The sequence below is a fragment of the Salmo salar genome, chromosome 14 (genome assembly GCF_965601325.2).
Source record: "Salmo salar chromosome 14, fSalSal1, whole genome shotgun sequence".
NCBI lineage: Eukaryota > Metazoa > Chordata > Actinopteri > Salmoniformes > Salmonidae > Salmo > Salmo salar.
In genome coordinates, this window is record NC_138304.1 from 67,430,240 (window position 1) to 67,453,757 (window position 23,518).

The 23,518-nt window shown below is 42.3% G+C and overlaps 1 protein-coding gene across 5 annotated transcripts; it reads right to left on the bottom strand.

The window, feature by feature from the left end:
• Positions 1 to 2,833: 2,833 nt before the first annotated feature.
• LOC100380769 (histone-lysine N-methyltransferase EHMT2) lies at positions 2,834 to 23,518 on the bottom strand. Of its 5 annotated transcripts, none has more exons than XM_014141994.3 (27): positions 23,403 to 23,518; positions 22,736 to 22,802; positions 22,454 to 22,621; positions 22,040 to 22,345; positions 21,770 to 21,848; positions 21,357 to 21,439; positions 21,087 to 21,227; positions 19,954 to 20,025; positions 19,677 to 19,797; positions 19,457 to 19,564; positions 19,068 to 19,204; positions 17,060 to 17,203; positions 16,505 to 16,815; positions 15,951 to 16,175; positions 15,547 to 15,629; positions 14,534 to 14,640; positions 14,184 to 14,306; positions 13,654 to 13,815; positions 13,009 to 13,113; positions 12,691 to 12,845; positions 12,155 to 12,467; positions 11,960 to 12,037; positions 8,039 to 8,154; positions 4,783 to 4,869; positions 4,057 to 4,135; positions 3,693 to 3,868; positions 2,834 to 3,422 (listed from the first exon to the last, which is right to left on the bottom strand). In XM_014141994.3, the coding sequence occupies exons 2-27, from the start codon at positions 22,739 to 22,741 to the stop codon at positions 3,242 to 3,244; spliced, it is 3,666 nt and encodes a 1,221-aa protein (XP_013997469.1). In that variant the 5' UTR covers positions 22,742 to 22,802; positions 23,403 to 23,518; the 3' UTR covers positions 2,834 to 3,241. The 5 variants fall into 5 exon arrangements, with proteins under 5 accessions (XP_013997469.1, XP_013997466.1, XP_013997467.1 ...); XM_014141991.3 differs by having other exon boundaries at positions 21,357 to 21,436; positions 22,040 to 22,293; positions 23,403 to 23,513; XM_014141992.2 differs by having other exon boundaries at positions 19,068 to 19,201; positions 22,040 to 22,293; positions 23,403 to 23,513.

Here is a 23,518-nt window from a genome sequence, read left to right on the forward strand (position 1 = left end):
CAATGATGAGAACATTAGCCTTCGTACGTTTATCTAGCATCTCCCATGTAGGGTTTTCCACAAACGCTTCCAACTTAGTCCATCCCTTACGAAAAAAAGATAGCAATCAGAGTGCAGTATAACAGCAAAATGCTGCAATCACTGCATCCAAAATACCCAAGTCAACTGCAGTTAATGCACTTTTACTGCAATCTTTTTTTGTAAGGTACAGCTTAAAAATATATGCACACACAAGCCTGTGTGTTTATGCAACTTTCAAAATTATTCCACCAATCTTAGACTCCTCAAGACGATGTCAGTGATAGAAGATGTACCACAAGTGTATTTTGAACTCTGAAATATCAGAGTAGATGACTAGAGCCACTACCATACACATAGGAAACAAGATTCCAGATGAGTCCCCAATTTGTTACATTTCCCAGCAAGAAATCCAAATAATGTTGCAGAAACAGAAGGGGTGACTAACAAAGAGTCACTAACAACCAAAACAAGTGGGGTTTTAGGAGGGGTTCTGAAAGATACTCATAAGGGTGTCCACTGAAAGTTCACTAGCAACAACTGGAGCCTAAAAGACACACCGTAAGTGGCCACTAAATTTGGCAAAAAAAAACACACCAAACCTATGGACAGGAAGAAAACCAAAAACAGGGAAGCACAGATAAAGGACTGTTTGTCTAGAAATCAAAGGGCACACCAACTGAATGTCTTAACCCTCCACATCGCACTAGACAACTGGAGCACTGGGCCAGCCAGTCTTAAATATCACCTTGGCCAGCACAGGTGAAACACCGCCCAACTAATGAGATAGACAAGCCAGCACAGGTGTAGCACATATTGACTAACGAAGTGACACCAATCAGTGTGCCCTACATGTTAACGTGCTAAAACTCCAACCTCAAAACATAACTGGAAAAAACTAAACCTGTACACAGTTCATATAATGAAATCAGTCAATTGAAATAAATTCATTAGGCCCTAATCTATGGATTTCACATGACTGGGAATACAGATATGCATCTGTTGGTCACAGATACCTTTAAAAAAAGGTAGGGGCGTGGATCAGAAAACCAGTCAGTATTTGGTGTGACCACCATTTGCCTCATGCTGTGTGACACATCTCCTTCACATAGAGTTGATCTGGCTGTTGATTGTGGCCTGTGGAATGTTGTCCCACTCCTCTTCAATGGCTCTGTGAAGTTTCTGGATATTGGCAGGAACTGGAACACACTGTAGTACATGTCATTCCAGAGCATCCCAAACATGCTCAATAGATAACATGTCTGGTGAATATGCAGGCCATGGAAGAACTGGGACATTTTCAGCTTCCAGGACTTGTGTACAAAAGATCCTTGCTACATGCATTATAATGCTGAAACATGAGGTGATGGTGGTGGATGAATGGCACGACAATGGGCCTCAGGATCTCGTCACGGTATATCTGTGCATTCAAATTGCCATTGATAAAATGCAATTGTGTTTGTTGTCCATAGCTTATGTCTGCCCATACCACTGCCAGCAATGGGGCACTCTATTCACACTGCTCGCACACACGACACCATACAACGCGGTCTGTCATCTGCCCAGTACAGTTGAAACCGGGATTCATCCGTAAAGAGCACACTTCTCCAGCGTGTCAGTGGCCATCGAAGGTAAGCATTTGCCCAGTGAAGTCAGTTACACCGCCAAACTGCAGTCAGGTCAGACCCTGGTGAGTACGACGAGCACACAGATGAGCTTCCCTGAAACGGTTTCTGACTGTTTGTGCAGAAATTATTTGGTTGTGCAAACCCACAGTTTCATCAGCTGTCCGGGTGAGTGGTCTCAGATGATCCCGCAGGTGAAGAAGCCGGATGTGGAGGTCCTGGGTTGGTGTGGTTACACATGGTCTGCGGTTGTGAGGCCGGTTGGACGTACAGCCAAATTCTCTAAAATGACATTGGAGGCGGCTTATGGTAGAGAAATTAACATTAAATTTTCGGGCAACAGCTCTGGTGGACATTCCTAGTCAGCATGTCAATTACATGCTCTTCCTCAACTTGAGACATCTGTGGCATTGTGTTGTGTGACAAAACTGCACATTTAGTGGTCTTTTATTGTCCCCAGCACAAAGTGCACCTGTGTAATGATCATGCTGTTTAATCAGCTTCTTGATATCCCACACCTGTCAGGTGGATGGATTATCTTGGCAATGCTCACTAACAGGGATGTAAACAAATGTGTGCTCCAAATGTGAGAGAAATAAGCTTTAGTCATATGTAACATTTCTGGGATCTTTTATTTCAAATCATGAAAAATGGGACCCAACAAATGTTGTGTTTATAATTTGGTTCAGTGTATTTAGGATGTTTGAGGGAGTGACTTACTACACGTCACACTAAAAGCCCTTATTGCTTTGGAAAGGTTTCATTCTGTCTCCCCGTGATCTTCAGTGATTAACATGAACAAGCTTGTCAGATGGACTTTGCTATCAGTATTACTGGAGAAATTATAAAAGCAAAGAGTTCATACTCCCTTTCCCATCATGAGCTGTAGAAGACTTTGAAATAACCATGAATTGGGGCAGAGGAAGGAAAGCATGGTTGAGTTGACTCGCAGATAGTGGCACCTATTCAACACGTCCCAAAAACTTTGTTCAAGACCAGATTAAGGTGCTGTTCAGAGCAAAGGTTCAAACTAAAAAAATTAAGATACAGATGGAATGTTACATCATCTCAACTGTTTCTGCAAACTATGTAGAAATTAGAACAACCAATTCTCTGGATTGTCTCGGCTGCTTGATATTCAGTGAGTTGTATGAAATGCAACACTGCTGAAACAAATGTAGATCCATTAGTCGATTTGTAAATCACATTTATTAAATGACAGAACATAAAACAAAAAAGGGACTTTGTTTTTAAAAAAACAAAACAGACAAATGCAATATGACTTCTTTACTACACAAGTCAGCTGTTGGTAACTTCAATTTCTTCACAGCAGTAGACTGTATCATGGTGGAGTACTGTGAAATTAATTATTCAGTATGTATTTGGCACAGCAAGTGGTGAGCATAACTTGATCTCTCATGGCAATACTGTACTGTATGAAAGGATCTTACACAGAAAACGCCTTTTTTCCCAGTCACTTATACCCCATACATCGAAGTTAAGATTTGTCTACCACACTGAAACAATAAATGCACAAATTCATACAAAATGAACAGTGACAGTGTAAAAAAAATACACGCAACAGGCCCCAAGGAAGCCTAGGAGTTTCCTAACATGGCAAGCCCAGGGTCAGTCTCCGATTCTGGGCAGGCCTCCAGTCGAGCGAGCCTGCTCTGCTCCAAGGCGATGGCCTCCGCTGAGTGTTTGCATTTCTCTGATCCACACTGGCAGGTGAAGTATTTACTCTTTATGTCCCAGAAGCGGTCTCCATAATCAAACCTGTGTACACAAAGAACATTGATACAATTCTCAGCCTGGAATTACAATGCATGTTAATATTATAATCCTAGTGGAATAAACAATATACTCTCAGGCCATTTTATTTCTGGTGCAAGAGAAGTGATACATGGAATAGATGCTACTGTTACTGAAAAAGTGGTGCCAAATCATGTTTCAACTGTCCTAAGGCAGTATCAAAGTCACTCCACTGGGCTTCCATTTTGTGTCTGGCGCTCAGATCCACAGTGTGTGTGCAGTACAGCCTCTCACCCTAGCTCCTGTCCCGTGAGGATGTCTCTGGAACTGAAGAAAGCGATGCGGGGGAAGCGCAGGTCCTGGTGTAGCATGAATACACGCACAGGGATGATGTTAGGGTCGCACAGGTGGTTGATGAAGCGGCTGATGTTACCGTAGTAACGGGCATCGATGCAGTACACCTCCCCATCCTTTAGAGGGAAGGAGAGAGAGATGTATTAAGGTGCATAGGAATATCAGTGTAGTCTGTTTTTAAGAACTTCTGTGTCTAAATGACGGTAAAGTCTACACCGGTTGTATTTGGCGCATGTGACAAATCACATTTGATGGATTTTATCATTTATGTGTAATCCTATGAGAGGAAAAACAGATGAGGTACCTTGTTGTCCAGGTCAAAGAGGTAGGAGTCATCTTCTCTTACATCTGCCTCTGCATCAGAGATCAGTTCTCCAACATATCTGTGTGGAGAGAAATATTACTTACATTCATCAACAAGCCAATGAATTAATTGACAAACTGTCAAAACATTAAATTAGCCAATCATACTGTTGGAGCCAAATTCCATTTTCTTTATGTGCTTTATTTATTGTTTTGCTCCATTTAGAAAAATATTATTATTGAATATAAGTACCGGTATACATATTGCATTATGAATTAATGAGTATGGTTGATGAACATGTTTTTTGGCTTTCATGGGTATTTAAAAGCATTATGAAGCCTTTCCTGGGCACACCTTTTTTCCCCTCCATGTTCCCCTTCCCTTTACCCATTTAGGTTTTTGGCAGTAGGTGTCAATTTGGCCTCAGATATGGCAGTACCTTACAGTTTTTGACCGCTACACAAATACTTGGAACTAAGAAAGCTGTTATTAGTCTATACTTTGTGTTTACCATGTAAATCTGATCACTTTGACTATCGATGGAATATAGCCTATGAAATTACCTTCGTATGGAAAAGAAAATGTATGCTTGTTTTTACACTATCGGAGCATACCTGTGGCCTCAAGGCAAGTTTGGAATTGGATTACGAATTGCCTTTATACACACACATTTTCTTTTTAAATAACCAAACGCGCGCGCACACACACACACACACACACACTTACTCGCAGATGAAGCTGCCTTGGGGAATGTCCTGTAGAGCCCGTACTCCCCATCCCATCTTCTCTGTCCGGTACAACTGTAGACGCACCCTAAGAGAGAGATAACGTATACAAGTGATATTGTACCAGGACACAGACCAGAGAGTAAGATGAGCATTTTAGTCATTTAACAGACACTCTTATCCAGAGTGACTTACAGTAGTGAGTGCAAACATTTTTCGTACCCCCGTGGGAATCAAACCCACAACCCTAGCATTGCAAGCACCATGCTCTACCAACTGAGGCACACGGGACAATTTAAGACGTTGAAAACAACGTCATAAAGACTGACGAGACAAATCAAAGTGTGTGTTTGAGTAAGAGATGAGGATACAGTCATACAGTGCCTTCAGTATTCATACCCCTGGACTTATTCCACATTTTGCGGTGCTACAGACTGAATTCAAAATTGATTAAATTGATTTCTCACCCATCTACATACAACACCCCATAATGACAGTGAAAATATGGTTTTAGAAATTGTAGCAAATTCATTGAAAATGAAATACAGAAATATCTCATTTATATAAAGTACCAGTCAAAAGATTGGACACCAACTCATTCAAGGGTTTCTCTTTTTGTACCATTTTCTACATTGTAGAATAATAGTGAAGACAACACATATGGAATCATGTAACCAAAAATGTTATTCAAATAAAAATATTTTATATTTGAGATTCTTCAAAGTAGTCACCCTTTGCCTTGATGACAGCTTTGCACACGCTTGGCATTCTCTCAACCAGCTTCATGAGGTAGTCACCTGGAATGCATTTCAATTAACATGTGTGCCTTAAAAGTACATTTGTGGAGTTTCTTTCCTTAATGCGTTTGAGCAAATCAGTTGTGTTGTGACAAGGTAAGGGAGGTATACAGAAGATAGCCCAACTTGGTGAAAGACCAAGTCCATATTATGGCAAGAACAGCTCAAATAACCAAAGAGAAATGACAGCATCATTACTTTAAGGCATGAAGGTCAGTCAATGCGGAACATTAAGAACTTTGAACATTTCTTCAAGTGCAGTCGCAAAAACCATCAAGCGCTATGATGAAACTGGCTCTCATGAGGACCACCACAAGAAAGAAAGACCCAGAGTTACCTCTGCTGCAGAGGAAAAGTTCACTGCACCTCAGATTGCAGCCCAAATAAATGCGTCACAGAGTTCAAGTAACAGACACATCAACAACTGTTCAGAGGAGACTGCATGAATCAGGCCTTCATGGTCGAATTGCTGAAAAGAAACCACTACCAAAGGACACCAATAAGAAAAAGAGACTTGCTTGGGCCAAGAAACACGAGCAATGGACATTAGACCGGTGGAAATATGTCCTTTGGTCTGATGAGTCCAAATTAGATTTTTGGTTCCAACCGCCGTGTCTTTGTGAGACGCAAAGTAGGTGAACGGATGATCTCCGCATGTGTGGTTCCTACCCTGAGGAATTGTGGTGGTGTGATGAGTGGAAGTGCTTTGCCTGTCACACTAAGTGATTTATTTAGAGTACAAGGCACACTTAACCAGCATTGCTAACACAGCATTCTGCCGCAATACAGTATCCCATCTGGTTTGCGCTTAGTGGGACTATCATTAGTTTTTCAACAGGACAATGACCCCAACACACCTCCAGACTGTGTAATGGCTATTTGACCAAAAAGGAGAGTGATGGAGTGCTGCATCAGATGACCAGGCAAAGGATGGCTACTTTAAAGAAACAAACAAAACAAAAAATCTTGATTTGTTTAACACTTTTTTTGGTTACTAAATGCGTGTTATTTCATAGTTTTGATGTCTTTACTATTATTCTACGATGTAGAAAAAAGTAAAAATAAAGAAAAACCATTGAATGAGTAGGTGTATCCAAATTTGACTGGTACCGTAAGTATTCACTCCCCTTTTGCTATGACAATCCAAATTGAGATCAGGTGCATCCAATTTCCTTTGAACATCCTTGAGATGTCACTATAACTTGGAGCACACCTGTGGCCAATTCAATTGTTTGTACGTGATTTAGAAAGAAACACATCTGTCTATATAAGGTTCCATAGTTGACCGTGCATGTCAGAGCAGAAACTAAGTTATAAAGTTGACAGTTTCCAAGAGCATCATTGGAAAATTAAAAAAAATATGGAACAACCCAGACTCTGCCTAGAACTGGCCGTCTGACCAAACTAAGCAACCGGGCAAGGATCTTGGTCAAGGAGGTGACCAAGAACCCAATGACCACTGACAAAACTACAGAGTTCCTTGGCTGACATGGGAGAACCTGCCAGAAGGACAATGGTCACTACAACACTTCACCAATTTGGGCTTTATGGAAGAGTGGCCAGACAGAAGCCACTCCTGAGAAAACAGCCACATGATAGCACACCTGGAGTTTGCAAAAAGGCATGTGAAAGACAGATCATAAGGCAAAGAAGTCTGTGGTCTGATGAGATGAATGCAAAGCGTTTTGTCTGGAGAAAACCAGGCACAGCTCATCACCCTAACACAATCCCTACCGTGAAGCACGGTGGTGGCAGCATTATGTTATGGGAATGCTTTTCAGCAGCAGGGACTGGGAGATTGTTAAGGATAGAGGGAATGAATGGAGCCAAATATAGGCAAATCCTTAATGAGAACATGCTTCAGAGTGCAAACAACCTTAGACTGGGGTTAAGATTTACGTTCCAACAGGACAATGACCCCAAGCAACGCTGGAATGCCTTCAGAACAAGAATGTGAAAGTCCTTGAGTGGCCCAGCCAAAGCCCAGTCTTGAATTCCATTGAAAATCTGTGGAAAGACTTGAATATTGGTCTTCACCACCACTCCTCATTTAACTTAACAGAGCTTGAGAAAATCTGCAAGGAACACTGGGAGAAAAACCCCAAATCCAGATGTGTAAAGCTGATAGACATACCCAAGGCGACTCTCAAAGCTGTAATCGCAGCCAAATGTGCTTCTACAATGTATTGACTCAGGGGTAGTAATACTTGTGTTAATGAGATTTGTGGATATAATTTGTAATAAATTTGCAAAACTTTCTAAAAACATGTTTTCACCTTGTCATTATGGGTATAGTGTGTAGATGGGTGAGAATAAGAAAAAGTTTTATCCACTTCGAATTCAGACTGTAAAAACAATGTGGAATAAGTCATGGGGTATGAATACTTTCGGGAAGGCACTGTGTATACACAATAGTGTTCTAATTCAATATGTACAGTCGTGTAGTAACACAGCTCTTACTTGATCCCCGCCTGCACCACTCTGTTCTTGCAGGTGCGGTAGCAGGAGCACGCCAGGTTACACTCAAATATGAGAGGCGGTTCGATCTTATTGAACTCCTGGAGCAACCGGTGGTCCTGGTAAACACAGAAAACACATGTAGTCCCCCACGAATGATGTTGCGCCCCCCTTGGGTCAATCTGTGTACATTTAAATACCGGATCTCTTACGCCAGACGCATCATTTATCAAAACAGAACCATCACCCTCTCAGAAGCTTGTCTGGTGTGTAAAACCCACAAATTCAGATAAACAAAAAGGTGTAATGGGTTCGCGCTCAAATGTCGCATAAAGCTTACTTCATTATTCATTTTTTTTATTATTATTTTCTCTGCATCAGGGATAGAGTACACAGACGTTTTGGCTTTACAGCCTTCTTCAGTGTGTAGGTACAATTATCTTAATTTAAAACAGCATTTGTAAAGAACAACCAATGAGCGGCAGGTGCTTTAATCAGGGTTGCCACTCATCTGCCAATCAGAGAAGTGGCTTTTCTACCGGTATACAAATTAGTCAAAGAAATACATATTTATAGGGTATAGGAGCGGGCACAAGGACAACTCACGAATCAACTGCGCCAGGTGTCCGCTCCCCTGAATACATCATATCAATTCATGAGACAGGCCACCACAAAGGACATCAGGCACAGCCGTTCATAAATATGTTTGGCCAACTCAAACGATACGCAAAATCTGATATACAAGAACACTGTCCATAAGTTTAAAAGTAGCTTATAGGAAGGAGGTGAAATCTAATTCTTCGTTTAAACCGTGTGGAGATACAGAATATATATATATATTGTCATAAATCACCTCTACATGGTGGACGAACTTTTTCGATCACGACGCAACGCAATTATGTATCTCGCAACGGGCGAGGTGATATCTAGACGTCTAATAGTGGATTTATGTTCTCTGAGGTGTACTTTCAAGGCACGGGATGTTTTTCCCAAAATAAATCTTATTGCAAGAACACTAACATATAAATAACTCCTTTAGTAGTTTCCTTATGGTGTTACAAGAGGGACATGATCTAACGGGGAAACATCCTTTTAGTAATGCCTCTTTTCTCTCTGACCACATCTGATTTAACCAATGTTTGATAATTTCTTGATCGTTTGTAGGTGAATAAAGGTGGATTATGGACGTACGAATTTAAAGAGGAGTCTGATGATAATATGCCAATGTTTATTGACAATAGACTTGAAGCCATTACGGCTATCATTAAAAGTACATAGTTTACAGAGAACAGTTTATTCTGTTTTTGATGGGATTAATTAAGTATCTGGATTCTGTTCAAGCTTTTAACTTGTTTTGTTTTTTTAGCTTTATCAAGCCAGGTATCAGGGTATCCTCTCAAGTGAAAACACTCAAGGAGAGAATTTGTTTATCATATTCTTCCTGTGTCACAGACGCAACGCAGTCTATGAAGTTGGCTTACTGGTAAACCTCTTCTTAGGGGGAAGAGGCTGTAAACCCGAAACATTTGTGTACGTTATCCCGGATGCAGTGAAACTCTTTTATCGAATACAGTACCAGTCAAAAGTTTGGACACTTACTCATTCAAGGGTTTTCTTTATTTTTACTATGAAATAACACACATATGGAATCATGTAGTAACCAAAAAAAGTGTTAAATAAAAAAATACAAATATTTGAGATTCTTTCAAGTAGCCTGCCTTGAACACAACTTTGCACACTCTTGGCATTCTCTCAACCAGCTTCACCTGGAATGCTTTCTCAAGTCTTCAAGGAGTTCCCACATATGCTAAGCACTTGTTGGCTGCTTTTCCGTCAATCCAACTCATGCCAAAACATCTTAATTGGGTTGAGGTCAGGAGATTGTGGAGACCAGGTCATCTGATGCATGACTCAATCACTCTCCTTCTTGGTCAAATTGCCCTTACACAGCCTGGAGGTGTGTTGGGTCATTGTCCTGCTGAAAAACAAATGATAGTCCCACTAAGCCCAAACCAGATGAGATGGCGTATCGCTGAGGAATGCTGTGGTAGTCATGCTGGTTAAGTGTGCCTTGAATTCTAAATAATTCATCACACCTCCTACTCCATGCTTCCGCATGTGTGGTTCCCACCCTGAGATCATCCGTTCACCTACTCTACTTCTTACAAAGACACGGTGGTTGGAACCTCAAATTTGGACTCATCAGACCAAAGGACAGATTTCCAGCAGTCTAATGTCAATTGCTCCTGTTTCTTGGCCCAAACAACTATCTTCTTATTGGTGTCCCTTAGTAGTAGTTTCTTTCATTAACTGGAACATGAATGCCAGATTCAGTCTACCCTGAACAGTTGATGTTGAGATGTGTCTGTTACTTGAACTCTAAAGCATTTATTTGGGATGCAATTTGAGGCTGGTAACTCTAAATGAACTTATCCACTGCAGCAGAGGTAACCTTGGTCTTACATTCCTGTGGCGGTCCTCATGAGAGTTTCATCATAGCGCTTGATGGTATTTGCGTAGGCACTTGAAGAAACTTTCAAAGTTCTTAATTTTCCGTATTGACTGACCTTCATGTCTTAAAGTAACGGACTATCGTTTATCTTTGCTTATTTGAGCTGTTCTTGCCATAATATGGACTTGGTCTTTTACCAAATAGGGCTATTTTCTGTATACCACCCCTACCTTGTCACATCACAACTGATTTGCTCAAACCCATTAAGGAAAGAAATTCCACAAATTAACTTAACACATTCACACCTGTTAATTGAAATGCATTCCAGGTGACTACCTCGAAGCTGGTTGAGAGAATGCCAAGAGTGTGCAAAGCTGTCATCAACGCAAAGGGTGGCTACCTCAAAGAATCTCAAATATATTTTGATTTGTTTAACACTTTTTGGGTTACTACATGATTCCATGTCTTATTTCATAGTTTAAGTCTTCACTATTATTCTACAATGTAGAAAATAGTAAAAATAAAGAAAAACCTTGGAATGAGTAGGTGTGTCCAAACTTGACTGGTACTGTAATTAAGTAAGCTTTATGCGACATCTTTTCAGACGTATCATCCACCTAAGTTGTCAAAATTGGGCCAGTGAAGTCTGAGGTATCACGTGGGTTAGCTAGACTCATATCCCTGAGCATGCGTGCCAAATTTCAGCACTCTGATTAAAAAAGATCAAGAGAAACAAACATGTGCCTGTTATAGCGACCCCGTGTGGCCAATATGAATGGTCTTGCATATGTTGAGTCTTGACAGTGTTTGCATCATGTGTACCAAATTGTTACAGTATGAATCTCTTTGATTGATTTATATGCATTTGTGTGCCAGATCACGCCCACGTAAATGTTTATTGGTCAATAGCGGCCATGTTGTTTTAGGTACTCGTCTGGAAAATATTGCTTTGTCCATAGATGCCACATATCAAGTTTTGTGCAGATCAGTCAGGGGTGAGGGTGTGACCCTTTCAATGTTAGCATTTTCAATCTATTGTTATTGTGCCACCATCTGGCCAATCAGTGTAATTTTGTAAATTCTGGATCTCTATGGCAAGACACATCATTCACCCAAGTTATAAAAATAGGGCCAATGCTGTCAGATATCGTGTGTGACTAACGTACGAACGTACAAACGGAGACAGATCCACAGTCCCCTCCCCAATTTCATCATGGGTGACAGAAAAGGGACATACACAGTTTGTTACACTTTATTTGGAAAGTCCAACACAAATAATCTATGTTCAACAAACTACCCACAGTTCAAAAAGATGATATGTACAATTTGAAGAAGCAAGCTCTCTGAAAACCCAGAGGGTTCCAGATTTTGTTTCCTTATTCAAATATAAAACTACAACATTTCCAGCTAGAATGGCTGAATACTTTTAAATCCAATAAAGTGTGATGTAAAATAAATAATGTGTCACTAACCTTGTCGTACCAGCAGCGGATACTGAGCTGTCCACACAGACAGTTGCTGGAGGAGCAGTCATCTGTGCAGCTGCAGTGCTGAGGGACAGATACAGACACAGGTTTGTAGAAAGGGAAGATGCATGCCTGATCAATGATAATAAGTATCATAGTATGGATCATCTAAAAGTGTGCAGTGTTACCATATGTATGTACCTGTAAGTGCGTGATGTTGCGGTCGATGTTCATGGCTGAAGTCTCACAGTTCTCGGAGACGTACTTGTAGTCTGAGGGACATCCCTCATCATCCACTGCGTTCACACAGGGGATAGGCACGTTCTCATACCCCTGGGCTACATCACTGCTGATGATCTTCTCTGTACGAAGCATGCGATTGGCTATCCCTCTCCGCAGCTTCCGGTTTATCTGGAGTGACACCCAGACGGGCGAATCGGAACGCGCCAGAGAAAGAGGCGTGTCTCCTTCCCTGTTCATGATGTCAATGTCTGCCCCCCTAGAGAGGAAAAGCCTGTAGAGAGAGGAGATAAGCAATCAAAACAAACAAAGGTGCTAAAGTTGCCCTTAAACACAGATCTAGGATCAGATTAGGGTATGGGGAGGGTAATCTCAGGGGAGGGTAAAATGCTCAACTGGCTTCAGATTAGTATCTACAGACAAATTCCTTCTATTCCAAACTGATGGACTACGGGAGTGACCAATGGATGCGATTGACAGGCCATAGGGCTACTCACGTGACACACTCGAGGAAGCCCTCCCTGGAAGCAATGTGTAGGGGAGTGTCCCCGTGCATGTTGACAGAGGACAGCTGGCAGCCAGCATTCAGCACCATCTCTGCTATCTCCACGCAGCCTGCGAAGGACGCCCAGTGGAGACACACATTCATCTCCTAATTGAGAGAGGAGAGATTTATCATCCCAGAGGGATCAAGTATCAAGAAGCAAATGCTGTCGTTTCAAGGATTTGTGCCTATAAATCCTACATACCTTCCTTCAAAATCAGTTTGGCCATTGTATGCCAATATGTTGTTATACTAGGACAGAAAGACTAACCTTGTCCTTGAGGGTAACGTCAGCCCCCCTGTTAAGCAGTGCTCTGATGACATTGATGTGCTTATGCTCTGCAGCCCAGATGATAGAAGTCCAGCCTCCACTATCCTGAAAGGGGGATACAGCACATTGACAGAGGGTTAGGGGGCTGGACTATACAATAGTACTCAAGCCAATACAGCCAAACACAAGTGCTATGGTTCAGTACATTACATGGAACTGGTAGATAGATTAAACATACAGGTTTATTCTGGTGGTAATAGTTAACTCGGAGTCTATTGACTAATTAAGAACTACAGGTACCTAACACTACCAAGTGACACATGATACAGTATCTGTTTTTGAGTACATTGAATGATTACTATACCTACAAAGGAAGAAGTTAGTGCTACGCAAAGTAAAGGAGTACTACACTGCAGAGACAAACATATAATTTGAAATTAGATGCAATTATTTATTTATTTTTAATGTTTTTTAAGTATATATATTAATGTTACAACTTAATATTAAATAAAGAATCATATTATCAACTGTGCATGAAGTGTCTGAATCGAGATAAATACATTTAAAAAAATTCTCAAAACACAGACAACGTGGCCATTGAACATGACAAAGAGTGACACAGACTGATAAAACACACACACTGACTTGTTGGTTGTTGCCACCCTGTCTAGAGCCCAAGAGTGTTCCTCTCTCGCTCTTCCCCACCTGTGCGTTGATGTCCACCTGTCCCGTCTCCAACAAAAGGGTGACAATATCCAGACTTCCCAGTTTGGCTGCGTGGTGGAGACCAGTGTAGCCATCTTCCTCCTGGAGAGCAGAGGAGCGGGAGAAGAGAGAAAAAGAGTGGAAAAGAGTGAGAAAAGGGAGATGGAAAGAGAATGGAAAAAACAGAACAGTTTGGGGGGGAGAAAAGACAAGAGAGGTGGACAAAGAAATTCTCATTTTAATATTGGTCAGTAGTGGATAACTTGATCGCAATCAAGATTGTATTAACATACCGCCTACAGGTCCTAGCTACAGTTAGTCTAAAATAGATTCTCCTGTTGACTTCTGAGGTGACTCAAAGTGATGATCAAATTCTTTCAGGTTTAAATCCTTTACGGCTCATGTTATTAGAGCCACTACTAATGTTAGCGGGTCGGCTTTGGTATAGGGGCTGTTTACCAGACACTCACAGTGTGATAGACGCAGGCTCCACTCTGGACCAGGTACCTGGTCACCTCCACATGGTTGTTGATGATGGCCTCCAAGAGAGGGGTCCTCATGGATTTGTCTTGGACGTCCAGTTTCGCGCCTGCCTGTAAATAGAAAATACATTTATTTGAGCACTCTGGTGAATAAGAACTGTATGAGTGATACTCTGATCCATATTTGGGTGAATAAGTGTAAAGGAGTCACTTATCACTGACCATAACGATAAAGAGCAGGGTCATATTCATTTGGGCACACTGTAGTAGAACGTTTGCAACAGAAAACTGCCTAATGAATTTCACGGAGTTGTAATTGAAGTGAAAAGATTGATCACCTGCACCAGCATGTAGCAGACCTCCAGCAGGCCTCTCTGGGCTGCAACGTGCAGAGCACAGCGTCTGTTCTGGGATTCAGCCTGGTAGGCTGGGTCTATACCCTCCACTGAACCAAACAGAGAGAAGACGTGGAGTGGAGGGGTTATTAGCAGCAGGAGGAGTCAATGTCATCTCATTCATTCACTTGCATACAACCCTGTATCACCGCCTGGTACGGCAACTGCTCCGCCCACAACCATAAGGCTCTCCAGAAGGTAGTATGGTCTGCACAACACATCACCGGGGGCAAACTACCTGCCCTCCAGGACACCTACACCACCCAATGACACAGGAAGGCCAAAAAGATCATCAAGGACAACAATCACCCGAGCCACTGCCTGTTCACCCCGCTATCATCCTGAAGGCGAGGTCAGTACAGGTGCATCAAAGCTGGGACCGAGAGACTGAAAAACAGCTTCTATCTCAAGGCCATCAGACTGTTAAACAGCCATCACTAACATTGAGTGGCTGCTGCCACTAATCTCGAGCTGACTGATCTCTAGTCACTTTAATCAACAAAAAATTGGATGTAATAAATGTATCATTAGCCACTTTAAACAATGCCACTTTATATAATGTTTACATACCCAACATTACTCATATCATATACTGTACTCTATACCATCTACTGCATCTTGCCTATGCCGTTCGGCCATCGCTCATCCATATATTTTTATGTACATATTCATTCCTTTACACTTGTGTGTATAAGGTAGTTGTTGTGAAATTGTTAGATATTACTGCATGGTCGGAACTAGAAGCACAAGCATTTCGCTACACTCGCATTAACATCGGCTAACCATGTGTATGTGACAAATAACAATTGATTTGACTTATGTGAAAGAACAGTGGTAACATGAGTCTCCAGAGCCGATGAAAGAGAGATGAGGAGAGCAAACCCCTTTAGACAAAATATGCAATCAATCAGGAAAATCAAACCGTAAAATACGAACAGATTCCTTATGACACTTACTGAGCATGAGCAGAACTCGCTGCACCTCGCCCTGCTTGGCGGCTGGATAGAGCTGGCGGGGGTGGAACCTCAGCTTCTTCCTCCTGACCAATCACAACCAATAAATCATCAAGTGAGAACAGCTCCTATGTTATGGCTGTCAGGACTCTGTAAAAATGCATCTCTCCCACACCTAATTCCTTGGACTAATCACTGATCCAACACCATTAAAAACATTTCCCCAAGTCAGTTCAGAAAAGGTTGGTTTTTTTCAACAAAGAGAGGAAAGATGGATGTATTTTCAAAGCATCTAAACAGGGCCCAAGTGGAGCTGTAAACAATTCCCATCAATCATTGATTTGCAATAAAGATGTGTTATTCTAAAAGACAGACCATTAATAGTCAATTTCATTCTTTTGTCTCACCTCTCAGTGTCCTGGGTGAGAATAGCCTTCTGCAGCGCTGCCCTACTGGGCCCGGGGGGAAGTGCACTGGGACAGATTGGCTTCCCATTGGGCAGACAGAGGGAGGGTCCCACACTGTCCACTCCCCCCTCCCCTGGGGGAGCTGCGTTGACAGGCCCTGCTGCCACAGCGGCTTGGGGGGGCTGCTGCTCCGGGTCCTTCTTTACCACCCCACGCATCCTCGCACTGACAGGTAGAGAGGAGAAAGAGTGAGTAAAAAAAAGGCTGGGACAATTAGGGTAGTGCGAGTATCCATCATTTCCACATGAATAGTTATCAAATAATACAGAATCACAGACACAAGCTCAAAATCAATGAATTATCCACAAATATGCAACAAGCAGAACAAAAGCACCCAATGATTGAAGTGCAGTGTAGGAAAAATAAATCATACTGCATCCTACACTTAGTCATATCATCCTACACTTAGTCATATCATCCTACACTTAGTCATATCATCCTACACTTAGTCATATCACACATCTTAATTTCCCTCGTTCTGCCTCCATCTTCACCTGATAGGGCCTTCTGGCCTCTTCCCATTCTTCAGCGCCCCCGTGGAGGCCGCCAGGGAGAGGGCCGAGGGAATGGAGGGTGGGAGGGACGGTGTGGTGGTGGAGGAGGCGGAGGTGGTGACCACAGTGACTGCGGATGCTGAGGGGGGGATGGTGACCTCCTGGGCCTCCGAGGCATCCTCGCCACAGTGGGGGCAGAAGAGCATGCCCGTGCCCATGCCCCTGCCCCTCCCAGCCCCCAGCACTGTCACACAGCCCCGGTGGAAGCGGTGGGCGATGCGCTGGTCCGGACAGCACTCTAGGAAGGTGCCCTGGGAGATCCGATAGGGAGGGGTGTGTGTGTGTGTGTGTTAAGGCCAGGTCAAACATATACTGTACATGCAGACTTATAATGCATCTCAAGTGTCCGCCCTCTCTGTGTCTCCTCTCCATCTTTACAGATCTGAAAACACAAGCTAGGTCTGAAAAGAATATGGAGGATGTCTACTTGGAATTTGCTTTCACCTAACCAGTTCAGATAGTATGTGTGATTGTGGCGGTGGCACAAAACCTTACCGCGATACAGAAGTATCCACAACCAGGGCAGCAGTGATGTTTGACCATATGCGACCGATGGCTCTCGCACAGCACCATGAGGGAAACCCGACTGGACGGGCGCATGGTCTCCCCCTTCAGAATGATATTGGTACAGCCCACCAGCTGCGAAAGACAGAGGGAGAGGGAAAAATTGAAAGGGAAAGTAAGTAGTGAAGAGTCATATGTTGATTCTAAATGAGATGAATCGCCTATATTCATTTAGCAACGACTCCTAAAAATATTACCGTAATTTCCGGAAAGCCGCACATGTCTATAAGCTGCAGGTGCCTACCGGTGCCCCCAGGAATCACAGCTGGAATTGAGTTTGTCCTCTTGATGGCTTCTTTCACCGAATCTGTTATGTGGGCCCTCATGCTGTCCAAAACGAGCAATGCCTTGTTCCTGTGAAAGAATCCTCCCGGTAGCTTGCCGTAACACTCTGTATGCCATTCATGCATTAGGCTTTCCGTCATCCATCCTTTCTTGTTGACTTTCACAACAATTCCTCTCGGGAATTTTTCTTTTGGCATCGTCGTGTGTTTAAAAATCACCATCGGTGGAAGCTTTTCTCCCGATGCCGTGCAGCTCAGAACACAGGTGAAGTGCGTTTTTTCATGCCCAGTTGTTTTCAGCGTGACGGATGATTCGCCTTTCCTGTTGACAGTCCGAGTGAGAGGCAGGTCAAACGTCAGAGGAACCTCATCCATATTTATGATGTCGTGCGGGCCAATGGAATGCTCCGCTATCTTTGTGGAAGTTTGAAACTTTTCCCTCGTAGTCGGAGGGAGCTGCTGACACAGACTCGTCTGTACCCTAATGGACAGGCCTTTACGTCTCATAAATCTGAGACACCACGATGGTCCACCTCTAAAATCCTCAAACTTCATTGCGGTGGCGATTGTTTTGGCTTTCAGTCGGATCTGCACAGTTGAAACACCTCAGCCGTCTGCTCTCTGTGTGTTGACCCAGTCTTCGAGCTCATTTTCTAGTTCGGGCCATCTGCTTTTCTTCCCTCTGAAAGCTTCAGTTGTCTTTTTGCACTGAGTCAATTCCTCACGCTGCTGTTTCCAACGTCTTATCATCGACTCATTAAGACCAAGCTCCCGTGCAGCAGCTCTATTTCCTTTTCCAACAGCCAGATCAATCGCCTTCAACTTGAAAGCTGCATCATATGCATTTCTCTGTGTCTTTGCCATGATGAAGGTGACAAAATGACTACCGTAATCAGAATGATGGGAAGTTTGAGAGCGCTTGATTTAATCTAAACAGTAAACAAAAAAGTTGTTTGACCTTAACCCGTTCGGCAATTTCATTGGTCTAATGAAAGCTTCATGCCGCCAAAAAAAACTGAGCACGTCACAGAATGTGTTTTTTTGGAGAGAAAAAAACTGAAAGCGGGAAAAATCCATAGATTAGCCGCGTCATTGTTTAAGCCGCGAGGTTCAAAGCTGGGAAAAAAGTTGCGGCTTATAGTCCGGAAATTACGGTATGTAAAAAATATTTTAAAAATAAGTAGACGATAATGGAGCTATATATATTTTTTTAATAGGATCATCTTTGAGAATTAACAACCAGAATAAAAACTAAACCAACAGGGAGAATCTAAAATTCCCAAAAAGTAACGGCATGGGGCCACCATAGATTTAAAGTGAATCAAAAAAATAATGTTTGAGTCACTTAGATAGCGTAAGAACACAGCATAAGCCGTGGTGAAATGTGCAGAATTGCAGGAAACTTGCTTTAAATCTGCAAATTCTCTTCACCCCATGGCAAAATGACAGGATATTTGTTTTAAACTGTAATTTTTTGACTGTGCGGCCAAGAGCGCAGCCTCTAAAACGTTCAGTCAGAGACTGCACCATTGGCCACATCCAATACCAAGCTTCCCCCACACTAACTTTGCTATTGCTGCTGAAAACAATCCTAGGTGAAACACAGCGTCATGTAGGCTACATGTGCACAGCCACACACACACACACACACACACCTCTCCATTGACGCTCTCTGTGGCCATGCAGAGTCTGTTGGGCCATCTGCTGGCGCCGTCTACGCGTGGTGCTTCCATCCTGCAGCTGCACAGAGGCAGCTCCTCCAGACGCTCCGTCTCCCCACCGTCACTGCCTTCTACACAGACATGCAGATATGAAATTCCCTCATCGGTGTTATATGGTACTATTCACTGTAGCAGATAATCTGTGCTATTCACTGAGAACCATATCGTGGCTTTAGTTATGTTCGCAAATCATGTGTTCACAAGACATCAATGGGAGATGTGTCAAAGTTACAGGAAGCATACGTCAAGCTAGGATTTGACCCTGAGAGTCCATGGATAAAGACATGCAGATTGTATATTGTGTGTGAACACCATCTACCCACCATGGTGAGGTGAGAGTGTTAGGCTGTCTGCAGCTGCGATGTCCAGGGAGCCCAAGGCAACCTCTGTGTACTCGCGGGACGCACCTAGAGCAGATGCTGCCGACACCGCTGGGAGTTACAACAGAAAATAATAATTGACCAGCAATAGGGCACTGTGGTGATGATAGTGCCGGTGATAAGACTATTTATACAAACTAATGAAGATCTCCCCGTCACTCGCCTCTTCCTGCCTCTACTCCTTCGACTCTCTCTCTCCCTTTTCCCCGCCCTGGGCGAGTCCATGGCGAATCGCTGCTCACTTTGTTCCTCTGGCCCTGCCTCTGTGGGTCCGACTCAGAGCTCTGTGGACAAAGAGGGTTTGGTTGACCGGCAGAGAAACATTGCTTTGCCCAAATAGACATTATGTTCCAGCAAGGGAATCTAATGCAACACATGTTGCCTAAAACTGCCTGGTAAATGATTGTAACTACCAACACAGGACGGGTTCAACTACTCACATGATCTGTCATGTTACCAGACTCCTCTGCCTCTCTTTCATGTAGCCTTTCCTCTATTCTACCATCTTCAGACTGCAAAGGAAAAATGGAAGGTATACATATGGAAAGAGAGCAGCAACAGTGTCCTTGTAACGATTTAAAAACGTGGCTATTCAGCATTAACTAACTGGTACGCCAAGCAAAAAAATATCAGAAAAATATATTTTCTGCAAAATGTGTATTTAGCCTCAGCATAGGCCAATAAATGAAATAAAATTGTTTGCCTGACTTAAAAACTTTGATAGGTAACGCATCGCAAACTTCTCAACCAGCCGGTTGAGTTGCCCAATTAGAGTAAACAAATTTTGTATAGGAATTTGCATATACTTTTAAAATAATCTAAAAAATATGACACATGAATTTACATTATGTCTGCTTCATTTACTTTTAATGGACAATATGCCCAGTTAAAATGGGGACTGATATCAAATATTAATAAATATCATACACGTGTCAAAATATCAACATTAGAATGAATGTAAATGAATGCATTTACAGTTCAAATGCTTTGAATATCAGTAAAATGACATGTACTGAATGATATTGTGAAACATACTGACGATAACAGGCAGACCGTGATTAATGATAAGAATTTGAAATAATTTGTGTATTTGCACAGACAAAAAAAATCCCAAAATATTTATCCATTGTCCATTTGACTTCATAGCATTCCTTTAATAGGCAACTCAACCACCTGGTAGAGCATATTTTTCAAGAGTTCCTAAAATTGTAAAACAGAATTGAATTACTTTTGTTTTAGATGTCAACAACATTTTACAATGTTATAATTTTCCATTTTATATACAATATATACAATTAGTACAGAAAAATGGGTGATAAATGTGGTTCAGATTTGCTCACGTTCACTTCCTGGTTTTCAACCATCTTTGAATGCGTGTTAAAGAAAACTACATGACCATTTTACTAAATGGCATTGATCGAGATGATAAAATATGCCAAACTAAATTCACGTTTAATTTCATTTAAAATTGGTTGAGCTGCCTGTTAAAGGGTATATACAAATGGGTTGTGGCCACAATAATCATATTTATTCTGTTGTGAGCATGTCAGTTACATTGATATTAGCCACTGACCTTGCTGTCGGAATAGGCTGCATCCGTGTCGTCTCTTGCATAGGGGTTATAGAGAAGAAACTCGTCCTCATCTGCATCCTCATCCAAGTCCTCCAGCCAACTGTCACGCCGTCTCGCAGCCTCGCGGAGTACACGATCTGCCTGAAATTCAAGTAAGAAAAACTAAACGTTAGGTCAAGGTCACTCCTTAATATCTCAACATGAGACCTATTATAAGCAGCTATTATAAAGCTATAATAAAGCACTGACACACCCCTTTCCCGTCCTTACCTTCTGCTCTGTGCCTATAGGGCCCTCTGCCTTCTCAGGTGTACCGTCAAAACCTTGGCCCAACCTTCTCCTTTTTGCTGCTGCTGAGTAAAAGACACACAATTAATGTGGCATAATTCAAACTAAACCAGTAAGTAATCTTACACAAACATTAAAAGGAAAGATACGGCCATTTTGAATTTTATATTGTGTTTGTGCATCTCTGAGCGACGTTCTATCGATTCCCAGAGGGAAAAAAAGTGGTGTACCGGCTATATTTCAGCCTGCTTGAATGGAGAATGGCTCAGAGACATGAAATGACCCCGGGAATCAATAGAACATCGCTCAGAGACTCACAAATAATATAGAACATTCAAAATGGCCGAATCTTTCCTTTAACTCAGTCTAAATGTATGCAATATTTCAACACTGACCAGTATCACTGTCTGTCGTGAAGCTGGTCGTGGGGTCTGTGGGGTTGACTGGCACGATTGGAGACTCAATGCACCTCACCTGGAAGGCACAAACTCTATGGATCAGATGCTCAGGAAGTGGTTAATGTGACAGGAATAGAAAACTTGAGGGGTAAAATACTCTTCTTGTCAACATACTAACTCAAACATAAGATATGCCCTTTTTGATGATATAAATGGCTATTCTAAAGAATATAGTGCTACTACCAGCCATCGTCTTAGGTGACTCACCTGTGTTGGGGGAGGTCTGTTCATGGTCTTGCGAGCACGGTGTATCTTTGCTGTCTGGGGAGAGGAGGATGAGGGATGGGGAGAGGAGGATGAGGGATGGGGAGAGGAGGATGAGGGATGGGGAGAGGAGGATGAGGGATGGGGCGGGAGAGCTTTACTTCCAGGACCAAAAACACTCATCTTTGCTCTGCCAGGTGGAGAGGAAGTGGAGGAGAGTAAAGAGGATGTGGATGGAAGGGTCTTCGCTGCATGTCCTGTGAGTGGGGAATAAACGAAGGAATCATAGTTTTCATAATCTGTTTTAACCTAAGGAAGAGAGAGAGAGAAAAGAGAGAACTGACAATAAGATATAAACATGAAATCAATGTTAATTCAGTCTTGTAACCATGGACACTAGATAGATCAATCTTATACCTGCAAGGTTTCTGCTGGACACAGAAGAGGATGTTGTTGATAGTCGTTCGCTCTCCTCCCCGTTTTTCGAACCATCCCCCTGAATCTCCTGGAACAGCGACGGTGACACCATTCCACCCATCGGCTCGGTCTCCTTCGTAACCACTGCTGTGGCAGTACTTGCATCACCTAGGAAACATTCAAAGCCTCTGCATCAACATGCACAGCACAACCCAAATGGGTTGTAATAAAAAAGGTGTATATATTTGAAAATCTACAGTAGACAAATATTTACATCCATACCGTCATCTGACTGGCTTGAGAGTCTCACTTTAGGTACAGTTTCCAATGCATCATTCTCAGAAAACTCCTAACATTGGGAAAATACATGAGCAGCACATGAAGGACTCATTGGATTTTCTTTTTTTGTGCAACAGTTGCAGATCACTTTACAAATAATATACAGAATAAATGAATGAATACAACCGTAACAAGAGAGATTTTAACATCCATAATAGCTGGAAGTGTTATCTCCAGAGGTAATGTTGGAATTGTAGTGAGTGACACTGAAATGCACCCACGCATAGAAATTGAACTTTTCCTATTGTAACGTTATGCACGAGCCAACTAGATAGCTACTGAAGTTGAAACATTTCAGGACCATTGAAAATGTTGGACACTGAATCTCCACAAAATGTACTGCAAAATGTAGGAATATTTGCTATAAATGTTTAATTGTAAACCTTATACCTAAATCTTCCAGAGCCCTTTTCTACCTGTGTCTGGCAAGCTAGTTAGCTACGTTAATTGTTTACGGGGGCTGGCTTCATGCTAGCAGAATGCCAGAAACAAGCAAAACAACTTGCATTTCGTGTATGGATCTTCGATGTATTGAATAACTGACTAATTTCCAATCAACATAACCGTTGTAAATTAGCTAGCTAGGAAAATAAAGCGAACATTTCTTTACCTTGGTCATTTTCTCAACTGCCGACATGTTTCCAATGAAATTAGACGTATTTGACGAGCTGCGTGTAAACGTGCATTCTCCGCCCCTTTCTTCGTTGGCCTTTCTGTCGTTTCCGG